The 27,706-nt window shown below is 39.9% G+C and overlaps 1 protein-coding gene across 1 annotated transcript; it reads left to right on the top strand.

The window, feature by feature from the left end:
* LOC149234317 (uncharacterized) lies at positions 1–27,533 on the top strand. Its single transcript, XM_089368228.1, is given in 4 exon segments — positions 1–130; positions 188–500; positions 24,814–25,747; positions 27,390–27,533. Coding segments are annotated over 4 exon segments (1,521 nt in total).
* The last annotated feature ends 173 nt before the right edge of the window (positions 27,534–27,706 follow it).

The following is a 27,706-nucleotide window of genomic DNA, read 5'->3' as shown; positions in this document are numbered from 1 at the left end:
ATGGCATATAGGGCCTTTGAGGAGACCCAAACTGCAGAGTCCATTCTTGTTGGTGAGGATTTTGCCCCCATAGTGGCAGATTTTTTCCATATGGAATATGATGTTGCCCATAAGGAGGATTTTATCCTGGGTAGGTTTGATACTACCCTTCCATAGGCCGCTGATGAGAATTGTACGTGGCATACAGGTTATAAGGCTACTGAACCTGCTAACCCTGGACGTAAGGATTTTGCACCTATTGTTGTAGGGGTTGACCTTGACCTTGCAAAGGCTGAGCTTGCGAGGACAAAGGTTAGGAGGACTACTGAACAAACTGTGTATGTGGCTGCAAATGTTGCTGTGACTGTTGCAAAGGTTGCCCTTGCGATTGTAGTAGTTGTCCTTGCTACTGCAATGCTTGCCCTTGCTATTGCAAAGATTGCCCTTGCTGATGTGAAGGTTCCCCTTGATGCTGTGAAGGCTGTCCTTATTGCTGTAAGGATATCTGGACAGTTTCTGGGGTGATACTCTGAGGGCATTGATAGTTCTCGAATTGGATCTGGCCATATCTACCAGTGATAGTGGATTGGCCAAGATGAACATAAGGCCCAACTTGAGGAATGTAAGGCATATTTACCATAGCTTGTAAACCATATGGGACATAAGCCAGTTGGAATGGAACTTGAGCCATATCTGGCTGTTGGTATTGGATGTTACCTGACCCAGATGGATCAACAAGGTTAGGAATAGCACCGTAAAAGTGTTGACTCAGTCCAACCATGTGAGTTTGTAATCCACTCGGACTGGTTTCGCTAGACATCATGGGGATATCTAGATCTTTCCCCCCAGGCAGTGGCATAGTTTGTCCACTCGTTGGAGGGATAAAAGAACTTATTGAGGCTGTCGGTTGAACAGGAAGAGAAGTGACTGCAGTTTGCATAATCGCTCGAGAGATCGTGTTCTAAACGAATGGACTTGATGTAGACATAGCGTCGGAAGACCAAATGGGGTTTTGATACAGTGACGAGGCACTAGGAGTGCCTGAAACCAATTGAGCTAGAGAGGTATAACCATGCAGCAATATGGGCTCACTAAATTCAAGATAAGAGAGAGACAAAACTCTTCTCATAAAAGGGAAGCCTTATGGAGGGAACTCATATCCCTGCTCATCATCTACGTGAGGAGTGTGGGTGGCGGAAACTTCCGAATGACCCAAAGAGGAGATTTGGATATCGCCTTATGACTCCATAGATGGAAAGAACTGGCGACGAGGAACCGAAGATGTATGAGGAGATAACTCCAAAGGAACACCAGGCCGATCGTACAAACTATACGGACACTGTGGATATATCACAATAGGATCAAACAATGGGCTCAATGGATAAACAACTAGTCTTTGTGGATTTTCTGGATACTGCGGACTCTCGATTGTCCAGATAGGATTATCAGAGGAATCTGGATCAGATTCTCGTGGTGACCAGGAACCTAATGGAGGTGGGCGATAAGACAAATGTTGGATATTGAGAACAATTCCAAGTTCAACACCTTGATCCTCAAGCGACTGAGGAAGTTCCAGATGAACTCCTTAGTGGGACCCTTCAATATCATACAACGAAGGGGAACTATGAGATGGAATCAATGGTTCAACCGCGATGGCTTCCCCTCAACAACAAAAAAGGAAAGGAAACAATTGATAAGGCTTTAACAGTCTTGAAATTAATAGGGAATTACTCAATTTGGTCTAAGAAGTAACTTCTTGGGATGACATTCTTACCATGGGAAATTGTATTTTAGAAACAAAAGCACTGCCTTCTCATCTTTTAAGAGTTGAGAAAAGGGCGAAAAGGTGACTCTAGCCACTTTCAATAGTTTTGCGAGCATGAAAGGACAAGTTTCTCAATGATCTCTTCAAATTTAAAGAGTCAGAAAAGATCAAATGACTACTCAGGTGAATCTAGGTAAAAGGAGTACCAAGTAACCGTGAACTGCAATATACACCTCAGCCAATAAATTTACCAAGGACTTGATGTATGTGCAGGAAATCTACCCGAGTGTTGTGTTCAGTGTATCGTGTTTACAGGGCGGCATACTCGGCTTCCTATGGATAAAGGGTTGCAACCTAGAGGGGTATCCCTTTATATACGTGATGGTACGGGGAGCACAAGTTCATGCTAGTGCTGTCTAATGCCGAAGCTAACGACAATTGCTAAGTTTTAAAGACGTTGGAACACGTCTCTAACCTAGACCACTAGATATGATTGTTAATGTTTCAAATTCTCCTTAGGTTAATTGATATATTTTAAAGTTAATCTTGTAATTATGTCTCAATTTCAAGGCCTTAATGATGTTTCTTCTTCCTAAAATGCAAACGAGATGATGAAATGAAATATTTCAATTTGATGAAGGCTAGCTATGTAGGGAAGAAAATCACTCAAATCATGCATCAAACCAAATGCAATATGCATCTATGACCATCTTCAAATGCTAAATGAAAAATATGAAATCTAATCTTTCACATGATAAGAAAATGCAACGCCAAAACAAATCTTAAAGCAAAATTTCCTTAAGATGTAATGATGATTTTTCTCTTTTTCAAAATGCAACAAATGTAATCTAGTGCAAAGGGAAAGAGAATGCAAGAAAACCAAGAAGTATGAAAATCACTTTCACATCAATGATTTGAATGCAATGCAAAATGTTCCGAAAACTAGGAAAAGAATAGCACTTTCACTTTCAGTTCGAAACATAAAAACTTCAAAGCAAACACTTTCTTTTGATCCCAATGAGATGATCGAATTGTAATCTATCATTCGTCAAATGAAGCTTAAGAAACTTTCACTATATCCTCTAATAAAAACAACTTAAGTCAGAAGAACCAAAAGTAATCTGCAAGCACGTTTGAACACACAAAGATTTTTTAACGTAGGCAATCAATCTTTGATCTGAAGACCAACGAGTATACTAAGGTTGACCTAGGAGATCTAAAACCCTAAAAGGCTAATCAAAATTCAAGAACACTCAAGCCAAGTCAAAAAGCAATTGCAAGCAGACACTGAGAGAGTCAATGAGAAACACACTGGTAAATTATAAGGAGAAGACAACTGAAACCAAAACTCAAAGAGGAAACCCTAAATTTCTAATTTTTCCGCAATCATCGCACCTGCCAGTAGTAAAGTAGCTATCATTGCTACTTTAACTAAAAAACCCATGATATCATCGCGACTGTCGAGATCATATCTGCGATGGTCGAGGAAAAAGAAAAGAAATCTGAAATTTTCAAAAATAACTCAAGTTAGCAATCTTCAAACATCTACTAGGCAATGACACTAATGCAAGCAAGTAGTGGAGTCTAAAAATCAATGGTTGACCAAACTCGTCAAAATACAAGGTGAAGGAAAGGAAGGAAAGGGTCATAGGCTCCCTAGTGGAGTCACCATTTTGTTGACAATGTTAATCCTCTTTGCGGACATAGATGATCCCTCTAGCCCAATGAGTGGGTCTAGCAACTGAAGCGGAAATAAACTCGACATATTCCTAGATTATGATTGAAAAATAGAACAAGAGAGAAGGCCTACCTTGCTCTGATGCTAATCTGATTTCCCTTGTTGAGATCCTCGAACTTCTTGTGTCACAGACTCATTCCTACTTCTTTCAGTGCTTATGTACTTGCACAAGTATCCAAGAGACAACAAAGCATACCAAGACTAATAGCGAATCCAATAATAATCTATTTAGTTGATAAATGAATGCCAAACAAATACAGACATGAACATATATATTGGGAAGATGAACTAGCAGTTGTATTGTTACCGGGAATAGTGTCTATGCAGAACTACTAATCCCACTAAGGCTGGTAGCTACCTTAGAAACAAACAAACTAAAACTACTTTCGTTTTCCTTTATGAAAGATAGATGAGAGAAGAATAAAGGAGACCAACCTCTGTCTTGCGCTTGGTTCCTTGCTCAATTCCTCTCTCTTCTGATAGTGCTTTGCTACTTGTTTTCGTACCCAGCTTCACAGAATACTTGTAGAATCAAAGCAGCATAACACTATACAAGAACATGGATCTATTATCATAAGCAATATAGGATCAGATGTATATTAACCACACAAATGCATAAAACATCAATCACACAAGTGTATGGAGAAAAACTTGAATAGTTTTATTGATAATCAAGAAAGAGCCAAGAGAATTACAACCAATTGTTCTGACCCAGCATCATCCTCTCAGCAAGTAATCCCTTCTTCACCTCATGAAAAGCTTAGATCACCCAACACTATGATGTTGTCTCAAGAAACCAACAACAATTCCTTACAAGATGCAAAATTCCAGCCTCTGGATCTCTGGGATGAGGGATCCATATATAGATGTCTGTAAGGGAGGTGAGTCAGCTTGAGATTTGATTAGTGTCTTCCCTCTGATAGTTCTTGATTCCACTTGGAGATTGATGATCTCTTACTCATCCCTGTTCGAATTTAGAGAGGCAAGTGTCACAGGAGAAGTGTCTGGAAGATTCCATGCTTCTCCACCTTGCGAATTGACCCTACCATTTGTCCCTTCTCGCCCATTGCACCCCATAGAAGGGCTTTTAGAAATGCAACACACCTACTGTGTCTATTCAGGTGGGATGCAACGCACTTTGCCTATGGAGCAGGTGAAATGGTCTATCTTTGACCAGTTCTGAGTAGTTTTTCATGGAGAACTTCTGGGAGACGCTGTAATCAGTTGACCTTGTTCCTTTAGGGGTTGGAACAACACCTATAAGGACTTAGGAGCCCTTGGTTTATGGACATTTATGCTTGGGGTTGCAGTGCCCAAAAATGTCTATAACAGTTTCCCCCTAAAGCATGAGGTCGTTAATCTTTTGATGTCGGGTGAAATGCTTTATCATGAGGATCCGAAGTTCTTTCAAGCTGGAAGGAGACCTGTAATAAGATACAATACAATACATTATCTTCATTTTATTTTCATGATCTAGCTGAGGCGGGCATTCCCATGCTCAGCTTTATAAATTCATTTTCATGTACATAGGACAGACAATTGTCTGAGTGTAGACTGATGATTCTGGTAGAGCCATCATCCCTTAGATTGGATGATTATCTGTGCAGCAATGATGTACATTTGATGTCTTTATTTTCCTGAATATATATTGCAGCCCGGATGGATGAAACTAGATTCGGGGTCTTCAATCTCGTTCGATCTTCACTCAAAGTACAAGTCGATCCATGTGAGAGATGTTCTGGAGTCGAACATGGAAAGACATCGCTTGATTACCAACCAATGATGTAAGTTGTTAACAGGCGTGAGAGGAATCATCGATAATGATAATGATCCTCAAGGTACTGCAGTACAATTCACGTGGTGTGAATAAGGGACTTGGCATCGAACACCATGTAAAATATTTCGGTCGAAGGCCATTGATGTAAACCTGTCGCCGGAAGTGAGAAACTTGCCATTGAGGCATGCAAGCTTCAAAGTATTGAAAGGGTTGTTCCTAGATCGACTTCTTGGATAATGAGCTGATGTCGACAAGAAGCGATCTATCATAGGAGGGCCTTAATGAGTCCCACATCAATGACACGGAACGGAGCAAATGATTTTAATGGAGGTGAAAACGATCTGGTGATATATGGTTCAGGGTGACGGTCATGAAAGAATGGAGCTAAAATGTATTGTAGTGGGTGAGACACAGGTGAATTCTCTGAGCGACTTCTCTTGAACATATCGGTGACACTGACATGATGGATTGGTAGCATTAACCCCAAATGTGGATGGTGTGATGGAGCCATGGTGATATGACCAGTGAATGGAACAACCCAACCCGACTAGGATGCGGAGTGAAAGTGTCATGTTCAAGAGCGACTTGCTACCAACAAAGTTTCTTCAAGTTTTCTTACCAATTTTTCCCAGTCATTGCTGACCAGTACCTCTTTATTTTTGTCAAGCTTGAGGAGGATAACATATGCTTGTTCTATAATTTTCCCTTCGGGAAAACCCATCACTATGTTTTAACGAGCCTAGCGATAGTGAAACTCGTTCTTGTTTGTTATGGACAAGTTTGTCGCTATTAGGTTTTAACGAGTTTAACGACAAAGATAACTCGGTCCTTTTCATTTTTAGAGAGTCTGAAAAGGAACATAAAGGAAACTCCAAAAATCCTTTTTCGTCATCTAATCCCTTAAGTCCGAAAAAGTATAAAATAATACAGAAGGGATGAATTTTCGGTATTTTTAACGAGCCGAACAAGACAAGCGTTCAATCTTTTTGTGTAATAATCCCTCAGGTCCAAAAAGATTAAAATCTAAAGGAGGGATAGCACTTCCGGTCGCTTTAACGAGTTGGAGAGGCCAATAGCTCGGCAATATTTTCATATTTTACGAGTCAATTGAAAAGAGCTTAAAGGAGACTCGTTTTTTGAGGAACGAGTGATAGATTTGGGTAGCAGTTGATTCCAGGTAAGGTTTGGATTTTTCCAATCACGACAGTGTCACAAGGATGGCTAACAAGATCACTCTTCGCAGCTGTTCCTCAAAAAGGGGTAAACAATCAATTGGAGGTGAATGATCGGCCAATACAGAGTGGAGGTGATGATGAGAACATGACCAAGGCTTTAAAGGTTGAAGTACTACATTCACGATAGTTATTTACTGGAAATTGGTTCATTTTTTATTTTAAAATGAGCTTAAACACTGGGGGAAACACTTGCTCATTGCTTATGTTTATTTTTTAACGAGCATGAAGTCCACGTTAAAACTGCTCGATATAATGGTCATTTCTTGACTTTACCATTAATGACTTTGTTCCTTCAAAGGTTGCGCTGCATGCTCAATTGCTTCATCAAACTAGTTAGAAATGAATAATACATGTTTGGAAAATGAGTTAAGACAGTAATGTTTTACTTGAATTACGTAAAAAGTAATTTAAAAGTATTTTTACCCCTCATTTTACCATTTCATTTGAACTTTGGCTTGTTGGAGCTTTGGAGGTGCTTTCCCCCTTTGATTTTTACCAGCTGATTCCGGGAGATTTTGTGGACGATTTTTGGCACCGTCTGGACCAGGTATGAGCTAAACCTGAGCTCTTTCATTTCATCCTTTCCATTTTCATTCTGAGCCTGATTTCTGGTTTTTCTGAGCCCCTGGGGTTTGAAAAACTCACCCTGGTTCCATCGCACCCTTTCTATATTGAAAGGTGCGTTGCATGTTCGTCTATCCACTGGACAGTTAGCATGCAACGCACCCAGAACATTGCTGGAGGTGCGATGGGCAGAAGGAGGGAAATTTGTGCACAGTTTTCAATGGAATTTTTTGCCTGTTTCTTACCAAATTAGGATCTAACTCCTCTCTTGTTTGTTTTCAGAGATTTATTGGAGCAAAATGACTATTACATGGCGGGAACATGAGCATGAAGAAGAGGACATGCTTGCTTTACATGATCCGGTTACAGTAAACGCACTGCGGAACTGTGGCCTGCTGAAGTTTTTCTACATCTCTAGCATGAGGCAACAAATCAACTTACTGCAGTATTTGCTCGATGCTTGGGATCCAACCAGCCAAGTGTTCCAGATTAGGGTCAAATCCATCCCCTTGACTGTTGTGGACATCTATTTTTTTGACCGGCTTATTGAGGCGGGGTGCCCTTGTCTCTTTATCAGGTTCGGCCCGTGGAGGCGAATCTGTGAGAGATTATGTTCGTAGGTATTGCAGAGAGGGATCTCAGCTGAGTAAAGACGGAAATATCATCATCCGAGATGTCACTGACAGGTCTTTGAGGACCATTCTGTTCACTTTTGGTAGGATGGCTGGTGGTGCGTCTCTCCATGTGGCCAACCGGTCTTATATGCAGTACGCCTTAGAATGTCTCGAACCGGAGGTGTTCAACTGGTGTGATGCAGTACTCCTTGTGATGAAAGAACAGTTGACCAAGGTGAAAAACGGGAGATTGAAGAACTTTGGATATGGTTCTATTTTGACCGCCTTTGCCTTGGAAAGATCCCACTGATGCAGCCGCAGTATATTTCACTTGGTTTACGTCCATCGACTGAACCACGGATGCAGAGATGGGTTGACCATATGTCCAAACATGTTGGTCAGTCTTAGATTTCCTTTTCTGATACCTTCTTCGGGTGGTTCAATCGTCAGGAGATGGTTTTTTCCGAGTATCCATATGCTGGTATGGACTTCCGGGATGACCCGGATTTGGTACTGTCGGTTGGCGAGCAGTGGGGTGCCATTGGTAAATTCTTTGACCATTTTTCTGTTTATTGTTTCTCTTTATAATGTCCTTGTGCTTTATTCTATCAAGACTAATCAGAACTCATGTGCTCATGCAGATATTGGTCCCGTCCGACCAGTAGTACACCTGAGAGTGTCGGCCGCCGCTCCAGCAGGAGAGGCTGTGGGAAGGGCTATCCTTCGTGACCTTGATGTGGCCGAGACTCTTTCAGCATTACAGGATCAGGTCGAGGGCCTCACTCTCGGTATTCCAGATGTGAGGACTGATGAGCTGCCTTTGAGGTTGCAGCGACATACCACTGGCATGCCAAGTCGATGGACTAGGCTTTTACGCATGATTGCACAGGCGGTGACTTGTTATCACCAACATCATTAGACTAGGGTGCCCCCTAGCGTTTTGAGTTTTGGGTCATTTGACCAATTTTGTCTTGGTTACAGAACATTATGTGTAAACCATAAATAGTTATGTATATATTTTTGATTTTCGGATTTTTATTTTGGTTAAGTTACATAATCCGAATGCAAATATTGATGAAATGCTTCTTTTCATAAATGTCGCAAATGTCTATCCAACACATAATTTGCTAATGAGTCAGTTAATGTGTTTAAGCTTCTGGAAATATGCTGATATTGAATAAAATCAAATTGCCTTTCCAAAATCTTGACCCTTAGGAACATGCGATAGATAGCTGGATTTCGGATGGAGTAGATACCATTGAGTTGTAGTATGACGAGCTGTGAGTCTAGCTTGACGACAAGTCGGCGTATGCCATGTGTGATGGCATCAGAGAGAATTTCTATCAACGCGCTATATTCAGCGATGTTATTCTTTGATCGACCAATACATACCCCTCTGAAACTTACTAACTCGCTGCTTGGATCAAAAATGGCCCAGGCCACAGAAGATAGGTTCTGTGAACTACGACTTGTTCCGTCAGCATAATAGGTTCGACATCTGCGACAAATGTAAAAAGTGGATTTACTTGACCAAAACGATTACCCTTAGCGAAAACAAAAATGTAACAAAAGCATATAGGTTACCATACTGATTATGCATAGTAACGCTTAAGGTACAACCTGTTATGGGGTTGCGCCAGTGGAACTCCGTTGTAATCCATTAACTCGTAGGCTCCTTTTGCTAATACACGTTTAACAATATAGGGGCCCATCCATAAAGACTTGAATTTACCTGCTCCCAATTTATCGGATTCTTGGTCGTAAAGTAAGACCAGGTCACCTTCTGAGAAGACACGGGGTTCGACATTCTTGTCGAACTATGCCTTGACTCGTTTCTTATGGGCTTCGTTAGCCAAAGCGGCGTCATGACGGGTTTCATCCAATTGGATTAGTTCCAAGAAACGAGACTCCTCTTCTGAAGTTCCGGGGAGAAGGTCGATTGCGAGTTTGAGGGATGAGATTTCACACTGAACTGGTAAGATTGCTTCTAGGCCATAAACCAGTTGGAAGGGTGTAAACCCGGTTGCATTCCTTACCGATGTCCGGTAGGCCCACAAGGCTGAGTACAGGATCAGGTGCCAACTCCTTTTGTTGACTCCAATCATCCATTGCAGCATGCGCTTCAGGACTTTTTTGATTGCTTCAACTTGTCTGTTGGCTTGCGGGTAGTATGGAGTAGAGCTGTCGTGAGACAACCCTAATTTGGCGGCTAATTCGGCCATCATGTGATTGTGAAAATGCGATCCATGATCTGTGACTATAGCTTGTGGAACGCCGAAACTGGCGACTACATGATTAAAAAAGAAAAGGGCAGCTGTTTCACCAGTGTTATCTAATGTAGGCATCGCCTTGGCCCATTTGGTAAAATAGTCCACTGCGACTATGATATACCCATGCCCCCCGGTCGAGGTGGGGTTACACGTCATGAAATCGATGCCCCATTTGGCGAATGGCCCAACAACAACTATTGGTTGTAGAGGTGCGGGTGGTCTTCTGGTTTTGCTATAAAAAATTTGACAGGCATGGCAACTTCTGACTGCGGTTATGCAATATTTGAACATTGTTGGCCAGAAGTATCCTACTCATAAAATTTTTTGCACTGTAGCGTAACCGGATTGATGCCCCCCACACGTGCCTGAATGGCAATCATTCAGGACTTTTTCGGCTTCCTCATGGGTGAGGCACCTCCTTAGAACTATATCGACACCACGACGGTAAAGCGTGTCACCGATGATCATGTAGTCTTTTGATTGGTATCGAATACGTTTTTGTTCGGAGCGGGAGGTATTAGGCCTATATTTTTGGGTTTGGAGATAGATGATTATATCTCCATACCACGGATTGCTTGAAGATATCAGAAACAAAGATTCATCCACGATTTTTTCTTCGGATGTTTCATCGTTGGATGACGATGGGAGATCGCATAATAATTCTGCAAAAACCAAGGCTTTCTTTGACTTGGATTTTACAAATTCCATATAAAACTCTTGTAGAATTGCTATCCATTTTGAATATTTGCTCCCCAGCAACTGTCGCGACAATATATAAGTCATGGGGTTGCAATCTGACAGAATGGTAGTTTTTCGAAAGAGGACATAGTGTCGAAATCTTTGTATCGCTTGAACAACTGCGAGCGCTAGCTTTTCAACATAAGAATATTTGCTTTGTGCATCATTTAAGTTCCTACTTAAATAATATATAGGATGTTCAATTCCATTGTCTTCTTGAACTAAAACCATTGCGATGGTTGTATCCGCTGCAGCCAGATACAAGTTAAAGTCTTTTTGATAATCAGGAGTGTACATTAATGATGCTTTCATTAGGGATTCCTTTAAAGCATCAAAGGAAGCTTGCGCGACCTAATCCCAAACGAAGGGCACTTCCTTTTTCAATAGACGTGTGTAACCTTTAGCAAGTTCTGCATAATTTGGAATGAACCTCCTCAGAAATTTTGCTTTCCCTTGGAGTTTCTGAATCTGAAGAAAATTCGAAGGTGGAGGAAAATTTATGATTGCCTGAACCTTGCATGGGTCGAGACGAATCCCATCCTTTGAGACTACAAAGCCAAGTAAGCAACCAGAACTGACATAGAACACACATTTGTGTGGATTGAGTTGTATCTTGTAGTGTCGGCAATGTAGAAATATCGCTCTTAAATGTTGCGGATGATCAGTTCGCTTTCACGAATGAGCCAGAAGGTCGTCGAGATATGGTTGAACGATGTTTTTGATGTCATGGAAGGCATAATTCATTGCCCTCTGAAACGTTGCCCCTATGTTCTTTAAACCAAAGGGTAATTTTCGGTATGCGAATGTGCCCCACGGACAAATGAATGCAGTCTTTGACTGGTTCTGTGGGCGGATATTTATTTGATTATACCCAGAGAATCCATCCATGAATGAAAAGATTTCGCATCTGGCGCATTCATCAATTATCTGGTCAATAAAGGGTGTAGGGTAGTTGTCTTTTGGACAAGCTTGATTTACATCCCTATAATCGACGCACACTCTAATCGTTCCTTGTTTTTTCATAACAGGAACAATGTTCGATACCCAATTGGTTAGAGGAACCGGGTAAATGAAACCAGCATGGAGAAGCTTTTCAACTTCTGCCTTGATGGCAGCGGCTTTCTTGGGGTGCACCTGCCGTAGCCGTTGTTGTACTGGTTTGACATTTGGATACATCTTAATTTCGTGTTCAACTATACTCGAGTCAATGCCTGGCATTTCATCATATGACCAAGCAAAGACATCTCTGAATTCGCGAAAAAGAGCGTTATATATTTCCAGTTCTAAAGGGGAACAACATTTGCCAACATAAATATTCTCTACAACATCTGTTTTGGTCAAGATATTTATGGTGATAGTCTCCTCAATGTTGGACAAGTTTCGCTCGGAATCCACCGTGTTTATAGTATTTGATAGGAAATCAAAAACTGACGGATGATGAAAGTCATCAGGAGTATCTTCTTTACAAGTCGGAAGATGGGAACGATGGTGGTAATCTTCCCATGGTGCCCCTTCAATTACCATTGATTGAACAATTCCTTTGTCGGTGTAATGTACTTGCGACCAAGGATCTGAAGCGGTGCCATATTCCTTAGACCTATCTATCCAAACGCTTGATGAGCATTGATTTGGGTTTGCCTCCCATGCTAGAAACATTGATTGCTCCATGATCCATGATCCATGTTAATATCGTTTTCTGAGATCTTATTAATAGAATAAAGGGGAAGCTTACAACCATAGCCTTGATGTTGAAAGGCTCTCCTTGAGTGGTAATCCAAGTCCAAGCCGAGAAAATCTCCAACACTCCTTCTCCAAGTCTAATGAATAACCTCTAAGCACAAGCTCAGTATAGGGGCATAAATGGACATAGATCAACCATTTTGGAATGGTAGAGGGAAAATTTTATAGGCTGGGAGAGGGACTTAGACCTCCTCCAAAGATAGGATTAGGCCCACATCTTAAGGAGGTATCTCATAGGGATGATACCAAGAGGTCAAATTAGGAGGATTCGACCTCATCTATGCAAAACCACCTCCAGCTTGCCGCTCTAGAAGCTTCTAGATCACGAAACTTCTCATCCTCTTTGGGAAAACATCCTTTTTGAGACCATTGTGGGTATGAGAGAGAACAGAGCGATGCCATCGCTGGCTTAATAAGGTGCAACAGGCGATCATCGTGGTTTTTAGCATCATAAGGGTTTTGATTCTCATTTTTGGGTTTCATGAGCTATTTCTTCAGGGAAAGCTCTAGATATTTTAAAGGAAGGATCTGAGCTGTACAGATTGATGAGTATATTGTATAATGATCATGTTTCGGTCACTTCAGGGTATGTCATAGGGAAGTGCAAGAGGTGTGACAAAATACTGTGTAGCACCTAGACCGACCATCGAAACCCCATAGCGCCATCACTAACGCCTCGAAAATCTACTATGTTTTCTCTTATTTAGATATATTTCATCTATTTTTGTAGCGTAAAAATTCTATGTAAATAAATATATATATATATATATATATATATATATATATATATATATATATATATTTATTTTCAACAAAGTACTATGTTTTCTGTTACATTCATTTTACTTTTGGATAATTGTAGTTTATTTTTGTAGCAACATTTTTAGATTTATTCCTTTTTAGTAAAATATATTAATTGGTTTTGTTAGTAGTTAATCTTTTTTCAAGTTACGTTTTTGATGTTTTAATTAGCATTGTTGTAACTTAATTTTGTTGGCTTTATTTTCCTGTTTAAAATATGAATTGATATACACTTTTAACTAAATAATTTGTACAATTTTTCATGTAATTAATTGTGATTACTATAAATAATTGTAATTAGTTCTCTCACTTAAATATAAGGAAATGCATAAAGCTCAAAATACAAATATATTTTGGTGAGCTTTTTATAAGTGATACGACCCTCGATTGATATTAAAGTAATCCATACAAGAAAATTATGGGAGCCCGTCAATACTCATAATACTTTATAATTGGAAAATGTCCTAATCATTAACTAACCATAGTAAGAAATAATTCATCCAAATTCAATTAAACTAAATCTTTTATTAAACTAAAAAACTGTAAGTTTTATTACACATAACAATTATATAAATAATTAAAAGAATTTTCTAATCATAAATGTGTCAACATCCTCATTTACCAAGAAACTCAACATTCTTCCTTATGAAAAACCCCGAAGGCATTTAATCTTTGCAAATTAATAAACTTGAACTTATGAATTTTAAAAATTTGTACTGGATTTTGAACAAATTTGACTTGCAAAATTGCTCAGAAAAGAGTTGTTTGTTTATTAGTTAGACCATGCTTTATTTATGTTTTCCTCAACACTTATGTAGGAGTAAAATTGTAAGTGCGTTGACTTACTTGTGGTTACTACCCACTAAAAGTTATGTAAGTCTATGTGCCTTAACAAAAAATTAATTTATTCTATTCACATCTCAATTGTAAAATTTTGAATGTGTTGACTTACCAGTGGTCACTACCCACTAATATTTATGTAAGTCTATGTGCCTTAACAAACAATTAATTTATTCCATTCACATCTCAATTTATTAGTTTCTTCCAAAGCAAGACTATAGGATTTCATTTTCTATTAACCACTATTAATTTAGTTAGCATAGACCAATATAGATTATAATGTTTTATGCAATATTTTCCATAACATAATTTTTAACTTGAGTAACAGGGACTAAGCTGCCCTATAACACTTGTTTAAACAATAGATTCATTATATATGTTAATTAGTAAGAATACACACACATGTGACAACTAAACTAGGTTTACAAACCAAATGAAAACAAAATATATAGGAGATTCAAAACATGTTTTTCAGGATTTTCTTTTTCAAAATTTAATTTAATTTATAATATTAATTATTATAATATTTAAATATGATATTTTGATATGTGGATACAATATTATTTTATCATAATTTTATTTATATATAATAACAATTAAATTAAATTAAATTAATATTTATATTTATGAAATAAATTTATTGTGCTAATAGGATCCTCATAGTTTAATATTGAGAAGATGTTGATGTTGAATAATTAGATTGAAAATTTAATTAATAAAAGAAAAAAAGCCTAATACTTCCATATATATAACTAATGCTATGCATATCACATTAAAAAAAATAAATTATTATTATTATTTTAAATATGTCAAAGAAAAACGCGAGTGCATAAATATATAATGAGATATATTATCAAGGTATCTCTCTCTCTCTCTCTCTCTCTCTCTCTCTCTCTCTCTCTCTCTCTCTATATATATATATATATATATATATATATATATATATATAATTTTCTTTATATAACTTTCCAAAAACCCTATGGTCAGACTTACGTCATCTGCTGTGGAACCCCTGATTTGTGCACCTGAGCACATCAAGTACTGCGACCTACTTTGGTGAAGTCAGGATGGGTGGTTATAATGCCCAATCCAACCTCTAACTCACCTCCTCCCTCGGATATACAGGCCTTCAAACAACTAGCATAAAATGGCCCAAGATATCAGAAGGCCAAGCCTTATAGATTTGTCAAAAAACTGGATGAAATCCTGAAGGTTTAGGTATTGTGACCCCTCAAGCCAGATTGAGGGCTCTAAAATTGGCAGAAAGAGGATTAGTGGGCCAATTTATGGGGCTATGACATCCCCACAGATTTGTTAGACATTGGGTTGAGAAAAATTGGAAACCCTTTGTCAAAGGATAGATCTCCTCCTCCTTTCGTGGAAAAGGTTTTTTTACATTCTACCTTGAAAACAAAGAAGACAAGGATCTGATTTTTTGTAGTGAGCCATATTTCATGGGATCCCAAGGACTACGTCTATATTGCTAGAGCCTTGAATTAAATCTTGATTGCAATGTTCCATCTACAGTTCCAATATGGGTTAAACTGCCCTTCTTTCCTCTTCTTTGATGGAATGATGCAACTATATGAACCATCAACAATGCCCTTGGGAAACATATTGATTGTGTTGAGCTTCAATGGGAAACATATCTTGAGGAAGTTGATATAGATAAGGGTTTTCCTACAACCATCAATCTCAATCTTGATAGTTGGTCCCATATCCATGAAGTGGATTATGACCAAATCCCCTTCAAATGTAAGTTTTTCCATGAATATGGCCATTTTGCCAAAGACCGCCCAAAAACACAAGAGGAGCAGTCCAAGCAAGGTGGAATAAGAGAAAAATGGGAAAAAGCAAAATGAAGAAAAGGACTAGTCAGATCCCAGCCTACCATGAATGTGTAACAAGACACAACAAGAGCCAATGAGAAAGGTACCTCTTCACCAAAGAAATTTGGATAAAGTAGTGGTAAAGTAACAAGCAAAATAAGCTAGGGAGGTGAAAGCACAAATCGATTTGAAGCTCTTAACTTAGAAGAAGAATAAGAAGGGGAAATCCCCAATACCCCTTCTTCTCCAAAACACATGTTGCACCAAAAGGTTGAAGATCAAAACCCAAGTGATGTCGCTATGTACTCGGACGAGGAGAAATATTTACACCAGAACCCTCTATTTGAGACTGAAGAGGAACTTATTTCACCTCAAATCACTAAAGTAAGCTTAGCACTTGTCAGGTTAGCAGAATATAAATCAAAGGATGAGAAAGGAAATGAGAAAGATCAGAAAAAATGAAAGGTTGGGAGAAAAAATATGGAGGTTCACAAAAAGAAAAAAGAAAAAAAGAGAAGCAAATGGGCTACCAGTATACCGTGGATCCCAAAATCATAGAAGTTAGAAGTAATAGAGAAGGGAAGAGCTCTGCCCCACTCTAAGGGGCCCCAAAAACTTGAAGTAAATGATGAAAATCTTCTCTTGGAATTGCAGGGTTTAGGGTTGGAAAAAGAGTAGAAGAAGTTAAAGCTATTCTAAAAAAGGAAAAACCCCAAATCTCCCTACTCCAAGAGACGAAAATGGAGGAATCAAAAGTCCCCTAATGACATCATAAAATTTGAAACAAGAGTGCCATTGTGATAGTCATTTCAACGAGAGCCTTTAGTGGCTTATGCATACTATGGAATATAGAACATTTCAAGCTACTTCATCAATCTATTTGAGACTGAAGAGGAATTTATTTCACCTCAAATCACTAAAGTAAGCTTAGCACTTGTCAGGTTAGCAGAATATAAATCAAAGGATGAGAAAGGAAAAGAGAAAGATCAGAAAAAATGAAAGGTTGGGAGAAAAAAATATGGAGGTTCACAAAAAGAAAAAAGAAAAAAAGAGAAGCAAATGGGCTACTAGTATACCATGGATCCCAAAATCATAGAAGTTAGAAGTAATAGAGAAGGGAAGAGCTCTGCCCCACTGTAAGGGGCCCCCAAAACTTGAAGTAAATGATGAAAATCTTCTCTTGGAATTGCAGGGTTTAGGGTTGGAAAAAGAGTAGAAGAAGTTAAAGCTCTTCTAAAAAATGAAAAACCCCAAATCTCCCTACTCCAAGAGATGAAAATGGAGGAATCAAAAGTCCCCTAATGACATCATAAAATTTGAAACAAGAGTGCCATTGCGATATTCATTTCAACGAGAGCCTTTAGTGGCTTATGCATACTATGGAATATAGAACATTTCAAGCTACTTCATCAATCTAATATCATCGATTGGTTGGTAGTACAACTCTACCTTCTCTCTAACAAGGTATGTTCCATAAGTAATATTCATTTTCTAGTTGAATTTAGGGAAAAACAAGATGTTGTACATCTCTGTTATCTTTTGTTATTTCCCCTTATCATCCAAATTGTATTATGGGAGAATACTTCAATACTGCCAATCATCCATGGGAAAAAAATGGGCTACCCCATCAGAGCTCCTTTTCAAGAAAATATGGAAGATCTTCAGAATCTCAAGCTGATGGATATTAAAATGTCACACAATAAATATACTTGGAATACTAGAAGATTTGGGCCTAGTAATATAATTTCTCGTCTGAATAGGTTCCTCATCTAGGACTCCTTCCTCACCTAACATCTCATTGCATGGTTGCACATCCTTCCATGGAGTGGGTTTGACCATATACTACTTACGCTACATCCACATAACACTCTAAAATACTTTCTGACTCATTTAGATTCTATCCTATTTGGAAAGAGCAACAAGGATTTAATCAATTAGTAGAAAACTCACAAAGGAGATGCGTTGATGGTAGCCCCATTGTTAACTGGTAACAAAAAATAAAGAGATTGAAGGGGTATATAAAACAATGGATTAAACAAATAAATCCTAGAAGACAATTGGCTCTCCAAATATTGGAGAAAAGATTAGAAGAAATACAAAAAAAAAATGGAATCAGAGCCAGTAACCACTAAAAATCTACACAAAGAGAAGGAATCCTTTGCTTCATATCACACTCAGCTAAAAGAAGAAGATGAAATGTGGAGGTTGAAATCAAGAAGCATTTGGCTTAAAGCTAGAGATTGTAATACTATTTTTTTCCATAAGCAAGCCAAAAATCGATAATGGAAAAATAACATTCATGAAATAATGGTGCAAGGGGAAAAGATCAAAGACTTCCAACAAATTAAAAGGGAAGTGGTTCATCATTTCAACTCTTTATACAGATAATATGACACACCCTAAGATGAAGTCAAGAGATACATGTTGTAACAAGTTCTTGAATTAATAACAATAGAATGAAGAAGAAATCAAGTAGGCAGTATTTTCCTTTAGTCTGGATAAAGCCTCGAGCCTTGATGGATTTTTAGCCCATTTCAATCAATTTTATTAGGATGTTACCAACAATGACCTTTGTAGAATGGTGAGATATTCTCTAAATTAAAATTAAATTGGGGGGGGGGGGGGTGATTGGGGCACAGTGGGGGTGTTGGTTGGTGCAGGGGGATGGGGGGGGAATCAACTTGTCTTTTATGACACTTTCACTTTGTTGGTAAGATTAAAAGTCTTAATCACTCACAATTTGTGGACGAAACTCTATTTATTGGGGGAGAATCAATTATTATTGCAAAAATATTCAAACATCTTCTATATCTCTTCCAAGTTGCATTTGGGGAACTAACTAACCAGGCTAAATCTCAAACCTCCTCAAGGAATATCTCTCCCTTAAAGCAACACCAAATTGCTGAAATTTTTGGCTTTCATGCTATTGAAAATTGGAAGGAATTCAAATATTTGGGGATCCCCATGTGCCTCAAACCTCATTCAACATAAGCCTGGTCAAGAATTATATCCAAAGTAAAAGGAAATTCAAAGCTCTGAGACCCCTTTAGCTCATTTTTGCTGGTTGTATTGTGCTCATCAAAGCCATCCTATGAACTTACCCACTCTACCAATTCCCAACACTTCTAGCTCCTCAATCCGTTATGAAACAACTAGCAAAAGAAATTAGGAAATTTCTCTAGGAAGGAGGAAGGAATAAAACCAAAAGGTTTCATTTGGTAATATGGGCCATGGTATGGGCACCCAAACTCCATGGCGGACTAGAAATACATGCTCCTATTCTAGCGAATTTGGCGATGGGCACTAAACTGGTCTAGCATTTTATCTCTCAGACTAGTTGCTAGTGGTAAAAGGTCCTAGAAGCCAAATCTATGCCATCAGATAGTGATAGTATTCTTTGACACCTTCAACCCTCCAAAATAGGATCAACCATCTAGAAACTTACCTCCTCGGTGATTGCCTAATACAAAATCATATCTATTGGGTACTGGAAATAATGTTCATATCAATATTTGGTCAAACACTATTAATGGAAATCTGCCCTATTAGCACTAAGTTTATACTTTCAAAAAAGGGTCAAAATGTTTTGAAAACCAGTTAAGAGTTTTATTACAATAAAAGTGGGCATAAGTGTTGAACTAGGTAAAATTTTGGTGTGAAAAGGTGGCATAAGGGTTAAAAACCATGTTAAGAAAGTTGTTTATGTCATGCCAATTTTTTTCTACCCACTTCTTGCAACAATCGGTGATCCGGATTTAAACAGGAACACAACAAATTACAAAGATAACCATAAACACATAGATGCAATGGAAATAATATTTCATTTCTTTAATGTAAAATACTGAAATATGCTTACAAACAGAAATGGAAATAAACTAGCTAGGGTGATGGTAGCTTATCTCTGAGAAGAGATGTGGTGGCTACATGCCTCTGAACTCCGTTACAATGAGGCTCAAGGGCCTTTTTATTATTAAACAATAAGAGCCAACCCTAAACAACCAAAACCCTAACCCAAGGAGATGTAACACCAACAGTTTATGGGTCCCATTGGGGTGAGTTGGACAACCAACTTCCCGGGGTCGCGATTTCATATTGTCTCCATTTGACACACATGATAACCCGTTGGAAAGATCTCTCCGAGGAATACGACGGAAAAGACGATTTTGGACAAGAAATTTTTGGCGGTAGATTTCCAGAAAAACTTCATTTAGGGCCTCAAAACGGCTTCGGAAGTTTAGGACCCGAAAAAATTCTAAAAATAGTAAACTGTGCTACAATTAAGGAAACTGAAAAACTGAAAGAAGCAATGGTGGGGGTCCAAGTGGAATTGGTGGGTGGCCACCAATATCCACCTGGATCATTCCTCCCCCCTTACGAAGCAATGGTCCCCATTGCATTGAGTTCCTCCATGAGATGAGGAAACTTCTGCTTAACTTGGTCCCTGGTGAGCCACTTGCCCTGGTGAAGGAGTTGGCCTGCTTTGACAACTCGATATAGTTGGATATTCTATTGGTGAGTGTGCTTGATCTGTGTGTCCATGATCTAATCAGTTGCATCTTGTTCCATGCAATCTGGATTTAACTCTATGGGTGTGAGTTGTTCTGCAATGTCAGATGTGTCTAGCAATGATGGAAAGTATGGTCGAAGGTGGTCAACATTGAACACTGGGTGCAGGTCAAGGAATGGGGGAATGCTGAGCTCAAATGCATTATCTCCCACAACCTTCGTAATGGTGTAAGGACCATATCAGAGTTGTCTGAGTTTCCAATAGGCTCCGGTAAGGCATTCCTTTTACAAATGCAACCAGACTTTGTCGCCCACCTGAAACTTGTGTGGCACCTGATGTTGATCATGTTGTTGCTTGTACTTGGCATTTGATTTCTCCAGAATGTCATGGACCTGCTGGCGAATATGTTGGATGTGCTCAATGAAGTTTTTTTCCTTATCTGTTTCGGACTGGACATGAGCCGAATCTGCGTGAGTAGTTGCAAATGGCATGGCCACAACAATGGGACATAGTGGTTGGAATCCCAAACCCGCCTGAAAACGGCTATGGCCAGTTGAGCTGTGGAGAGCCTAGTTGTAGCTGTGATGAACATAGGGGAGGCTCTCATCCCATGTGCGTGGATGCTTTGAGTTGTACATGCACAGAATGTGTACAATCATCCTGTTGACAACCTCTGTCTGGCCATCAGTTTGAGGATGGAAGGCTTTGGACTTAGTGAGTTTGGTGTCTAGCATTGACCAGAGACTGGACTAAAATGTACTGAGGAAACTGTTATCCAGATCTGAGATGACAGACTGTGGGATCCCAAAGTGTACCCACACTCGTTCAAAGAAGAGTTTAGTAGTGGCTTCTGTTGTGATATTCTTCTTGCAGGCTGCCATAATGGCCATCTTCGAGAACCAGTCGACGACCACAAAAACATAGTCGTTTCCATGCTTAGTGGAAGGAATGCCTGACATGTAATCCATGGAGATGGATTCCCAAGGTCGACTAGGGGTAGGCAGCGGGGTATAGAGGCCTTGCTTCTTGATGGTCGGTTTGGCAATGGCACAGGTAGTTAATGATTTGATGTACTTCCTGACATCCTGTTGAAGATTCAGCTAATAGAAATACTTCTGCAGTATTGCCACCATTTTCTCGACCCCGAAATGACTAGCAGCCCGATTGTAGTGTGCTTCCCAAATCATCTTGGCACACTCGCTTGAAGGAACACAAAGGTGACCCAGGTGGCATAACAGGGAATCTTGGAGATGAAAATCTGGAACATGCTGACCCTCCAAGAGTGTCTGGTATGTGTGGCCGAATTCTGGGTTGCTTTTGTAGAGAAGTTTCCAATCAGAAGTCTCATGCCCACAAGAGTTGAGCACAGTGGTTAATGCCATGATTGGTGGTCGACTGAGGCAATCTGCAACGTTATTAGTGTTGCCCTTCTTGATATTCATATGGAATTGTTGCAGGTATCTAGACCACTTTTGATGGCGATCACTCTACAATTTCCCTTGGGTCTGTATGAATTGAAGGGGTCGGTGGTCTGTGTGGATGACCATTTCCTTCCCCAAAATGTAATGCTTCCATTGTCAGCAGGCCTGCACAATGGAAAACATCTCTTTATCATAAGTGGGATACTTCTGGACTGTGTCTGAAAGTGTCTCACTGTGATATGTCACTGGATGCCCGTGTTGAGTAAGGACTGCCCCGATAGCATAGTCAGAGGCATCTGTCTCGACCTCAAATGTTTGTTGCAAGTCTGGTAATGCGAGCACTGGTGCCGAGCAGAGGCGATCTTTCAACTCTATGAATGCCTTCTGTTGAGATTCAGAACAAAAGAATTTTGCTTTCGCTCCTCCCTTGGTGACTTGACTCAAGGGCCAAGTGATATGAGAAAATCCCAACACGAGCCTGTGGTAGAAGTTGGCAAGACCTAGAAAGCTGCGAAGCTCTGTTAGAGTAGTTGGAGATGGCCAATCCTGAATGCTTTGGATCTTGGCTGCATCCATATGCACCCCTTGTTCATCAATAATGTATCCCAGATACTAAACCTGGGTCATGCCAAAAGTGCATTTCTCCAAATTGGCACATAACTTGTGTTGCCACAATGTTTGGAGAACCTATCGGATGTGGTGGAGGTGCTCTTCCCAACTCTTGCTGAAGACCAAGATGTCATCCAAGTATACCACTACAAATGAGTTGGTGAATGGCTGCAATATGTCATCCATTAGCCTGATGAAGGTTGCAGGAGCATTCGTTAATCTGAAAGGCATAACCAACCATTCAAAAAGGCCCTCCCTAGCTTTGAAGGTAGTCTTCCACACATCAGAGGGTTCGATTGGTACTTGGTGATATCCTGACTTCAAATTGATCTTGCTGAAATATTTTTCCCCCTTCAGTTGGTCTAGGAGGTCATCAATCAGTGGGATCGGGTATCTATTATGAACAGTGATCTTGTTTAGTGCCCGATAGTCAATACAAAGTCTCCAAGTTCCATCCTTCTTCTGTACCAACACAATCGAGCTCCCACAGGGTGATGAACTTGGATGGATGTGACCTTTCCTCAGCAAATCCTGAATTTGCCTCTTGATTTCATCGTTCTCCAGAACGGAGCACTGATATATTGGTCCATTGGGCAGCGACGCACCTGGGATCAAATCAATGGAGTGCTTGACCTAAAAGTGCAGAGGAACCCTTGCAGGGGAGGTGAAGATTTCCTCGTACTCCTCCACGACCTTGTCCATTTGTAGTTATCAGCGGAGGGGCCCTGTCTGGAGGTCGTGACCATCATCTTCTTCTTTCCTTGACGGTGTATCATCAGGAAAACAAATTTCCTAGTTTTGGAAATGAGCTTATGGCATTTTTTTGCAGTAACCAAAGAGATGGTGGTAGGCAGTGCTACCTCCGGTATCCTGTACAACTTATTTCCCAAAGTAACAATAACAACATGGAGCCTTGATTCATATACAACATGTCGCTTCCACAAGTATGGTTGTCCTAATAATACATCACAAACTTGAAGGGAAGCAATGTCACGCAATACCTCATCTGTGAAGGGTTTGATGTTGTATGGAAGGTGACACTGCTGGCTCACGCGAAGATCTTGTCCTTGGTGAAGCCACCCAATGGTGTACAGTTGTGGATGTGCTGTGGTTTGTAAGCCCAACCGCTTCACGACCTTTGCTGAAATGAGGTTCTTTTGGATCCCGCTATCGACAATGAACTATAGCGGGGAGCCCTTTACCCACATCTGGGAGTGGAAGAGACGCTCCTCCTCCTTTGGATCTGTTAGACTCCGTCTTCTCAAGTCCTCTGTCAGAGTCCAATTCAGACAGGTGGCTATCAAAGTCTCTTTTCAATATGCAGGCTAATGTCAACCAGCCTTCACCAACCACAACTTAGATGTTTGCAGAGCTAATGTTTCAATAACATGTGCAAAGCCAGAAGAAGGTTCATTATTTCAAAGGTTTCAAAGATCAAAAGGATAATTCTTCTCCAAAACCCTGTTTTGGAGAAGAAACTGGCAAATTAGTGGTTTGCAATAAGTATATTTTTAAAAGTCTTCCCTCATGAAGAATGTCAAAGCAGGCCCTGGTCACCTTGCTAGGATTCATCAGCTCCTATCCCTGCAAAAGCACAAACAAAAAGAACATTGATTTCACATCAACACCTGATTATGTTTCAGATCAGCGCTATAGCATAAAAAGGCTGTTAAATTCATTGCTGGAGTTTCTTCTAGAACGACAGAGCGAACAGTTGAAACAAGTGTCAACTTTGGTTTTGATTAAGCACAATGTTGAAGTTGTGGATTGCATGAAACAAACAATAAGAATGGTTTTGACTAAGCACAACGTTGAAGCTGTGGACTGCATGGTAGCTTGAGAAATATGGAATCTTCAAATTTTGATTCTATTTCTAATGACTCAAGCATCTTGCTAAAAAATACGCCATGTCCAACTCTGGAGTCTGTTCCCAGCGAGTCTAACACTCCACCTAATGATCCTTAGCTTAACTTATGAATAATAACAAACTCAACAATGGATTCTCTTTCTAATCGGCTCAAGCTTGAAACGAAGCCCATCTTGGAGATGAGCGATAACTCAAGTTCAAAAATGAATTTTTGGATCGATCAAAGGATGAAGATATAAAAAAAAATTATTGTGACTTGAGCAAGGCATCTAGCACGAAAGGGATTCTGTTTTGGGGTAGAAGGGCAACATCGTGGTTTTCAAAACTGAGAAGCAGAGCTGGAAACGTGCGCTACGCTTTGAAGCTGTGCGCTACGCACCGGGCAGTGCGCTACGCACTGGGTATCAGCGGCCAGTGTAAAAATACACAGGCGCTACGCATAAGGCTGTGCGCTACGCACTGGGAGAGCACGCTACACACTCAGTCCAGCACTCAAATTGTTTTTATTCATGCGCCCAGATCGTGTCTAATCGCCTCCAAGTCTGCAAATTCAGATCCTGATCGGCCTAAAAATGACAAGGTAACGATTCTTGGAGATACTACTGCTGAAGTAAAACGCTTGGAGAAAGATCAAACGTCTCTAACAGAAGAATCTCGTGATCTTGCACAGGAGAAGAATGAACTTAGAGAAGAGAAAGCTACATTGAAGGCAAAAATTGATCAGTTGCAAAGTCAATATGAACAACGTGTACGAGCAATGTTCTCATGGACAGCTATGGATCCGACAATGATGATGGGGGCACCCCCTTTCCCATACTCTGTGCCAGTTCCCCATCCAGGATCAACTACAGTTCCTGATTCACACCCTGCCCCACTACAAGGTCATGCAAAGGCTCCTCTCATGGCACCTCCTTTTGTTCATGTTCCCGTTCCTCCAGGAACTATTACCATGCACCCCTCTTTTCAGACATATCCATTCTTTGGAAATAGGAGAACTAATGGAAGTAATCCATATCTAGCATTTCCACCATATTCTTCTCCAATAAATTCACACACTCACGTTGAAAGACCATCAACACAGTATCCTTCATCTGTACAACCTCTGCCTGGCTACCTTGTACAATTACAGCAACATCCAGGGAATTGACCTTAGAGCACAACTGGTACATCTCAGTCTATTGGTGCAACAATATCAACTCAAACTTCTGGTGAAAATCTTGAATCTCAACAAGAAGGCAAGTCAACGCCAAGTGATATATCAAATGGTCATCGAATAAATAATAGGCCCAGGTCATCTTCAAATCATTCTGGTAGAAGAACTGACCACATGGATGCTAACCATATTGTTTTGCAACTAAAGACTCCAGGTTCAATGCCAGAAACCCCTCATCGTCAATCTAACCACTCCTATTATGCTTCCGAGGAGCAGGAGCAGATGCAGAACTTACAGGAGGTGTGCATGGAGGAGAACAGAGAGCTTTCTTGTACAGTTTTTGACAGAGAGTTTAATGAAAAATACAGCTCTGACCCCTGAGATTCCTGTGGTATGACATTTGACATATGTTTCTTCTCTGTCTCATATGTATCTTGTAATGTTTTTCATTTCATTCCTAACTCATTTCTGTTGAATACTTTTAAGTGAGAAAGGCAGAATTCAATTTATTTGCTCTGTCTTGAGGAAGTATTCATAGTTAATGTTTTCTTCTATTTGACAAGGATCCATCTTCTATGCCCTTGTCGACTTCTCAGCAGTCTTGCCATTCCGTTTATCTCAATTTAATTGTTAAATTTCTTGCCTACCTTGCCTCAAGAGATAATCTGTGTTTTTGATTATATTTCTCTGTTCAAGCTGTTTCTTTGCCCCATGCAGCCCAGAAAACCCCATCATCCATTAAAACCCCTTTTCCTATCAATTTACTAGCCTAAAATCAATATTCCTTATTGGTCATCTCAGCCCCTTTGAAGACTTTTCTGCCGAGATAGACCCGGAGAGAGCCCTCTCCTGTCCTTGTAGGGCTAGCTACGAGGCTGAGGGTGGTTTGATGTGGCCTCGAGTTTTGCCTTCCTCAGCCTGAGGAAAATTCGAACGCTAACATAGTGGCGACCATACTGGGGAAGATGGTTTGCTGTTGACATGACATTCGACGTGTTGATTATCTTGTCCCAGTACATGAAATCAAGTTGCAGATCTGATGCTGATGGTGGACAGCATTCAGACACATATGCAGGCTGAAACATTCACCTGGCGACTCCAACTCGATCTAGACAGTCCAGTGCTCGCTGATCCATTTATGCAATGGTGGGGTATGTGGCAAACCCTACCCTATGTGAAGCTGTAAAAGAGGTTAGAAATTGGTTAGCAGATATTGAAATTAATGATGAAGGATTTTTCATTGCTATGTTTCAATGTTTGAAATCTCCAAAGTTCCCTCTTGAAACTAAAATTGGTTTCTGCGAGTTAGTTGTTGAAAAACTTGAGAAGGAGATTCAATTTTTAGATGAGCAGATCCAGTCATATGATTTCCAAGACCCTAAAAAGTTCTTGGAAATCCTTCCTCCTTCGAAACAAGAAATAACAGAATTGCCTACAGATGTTTACATTGACAGTGTGCAGCTTGAGGTATGTATTGCAGAGTTGGGGCAGCAATCAGAGTCTGGCTTTCGCGATCCAATTTTGATGTACATGGAAATGTTTTTCAGTTTGATTGATGGATCAGGCTATCTTTTACGTGACCAGGCTCATTACGCGCATGAAGGGCTACCAGAAATTACATCTGTGTCCTGGTGGAAGCATTCTCAAGCGGCATCATTTTCAGGTTTACTTGAATGGTTAATCTGGCATTTCAGTATTACCTGATCTAGTGTTTTTACAACAAAGTAGGGTAGATTTTGTACATAAATAAGCAGCTAAAAGGCAACATTTCGTTTTGAGTTTCATTACAGTTTAGTTTGAAGTTTACCGAGTCAGTTTTTTTTTAAACATTTCAATCAAGTTTCAGTCCATAAATGAGTCGGAAGTCTCATGTTGTCTGTCAAAATAATGACTCCATCGCCCAATGGACGGAGGCACTGTCTGCTCTCCCAAATCTCTGCAGGTTCTTGGCACCTCCAAGAAGTGGCAGCTGCCAACCCCATTGGAGCCAATGTTAGACTCCATCTTCTCAAGTCCTCTATCAGAGTCCAATTCAGACAGGTGGCTGTCAAAGTCTCTTTTCAATATGCAGGCTAATGTCAACTAGCCTTCACCAACCACAACTTAGATGTTTGCAGAGCTAATGTTTCAATAACATGTGCAAAGCCAGAAGAAGGTTCATTATTTCAAAGGTTTCAAAGATCAAAAGGATAATTCTTCTCCAAAACCCTGTTTTGGAGAAGAAATTGGCAAATTAGTGGTTTGCAATAAGTATATTTT

Source organism: Pinus tabuliformis, chromosome 8 (assembly GCF_031772625.1).
Source record: "Pinus tabuliformis cultivar Carrire ecotype Pingquan chromosome 8, CPIR1, whole genome shotgun sequence".
Classification (NCBI taxonomy): domain Eukaryota; kingdom Viridiplantae; phylum Streptophyta; class Pinopsida; order Pinales; family Pinaceae; genus Pinus; species Pinus tabuliformis.
Note: the sequence above shows the minus strand (reverse complement) of the source record. Positions and strands in the feature narration are given on the sequence as shown.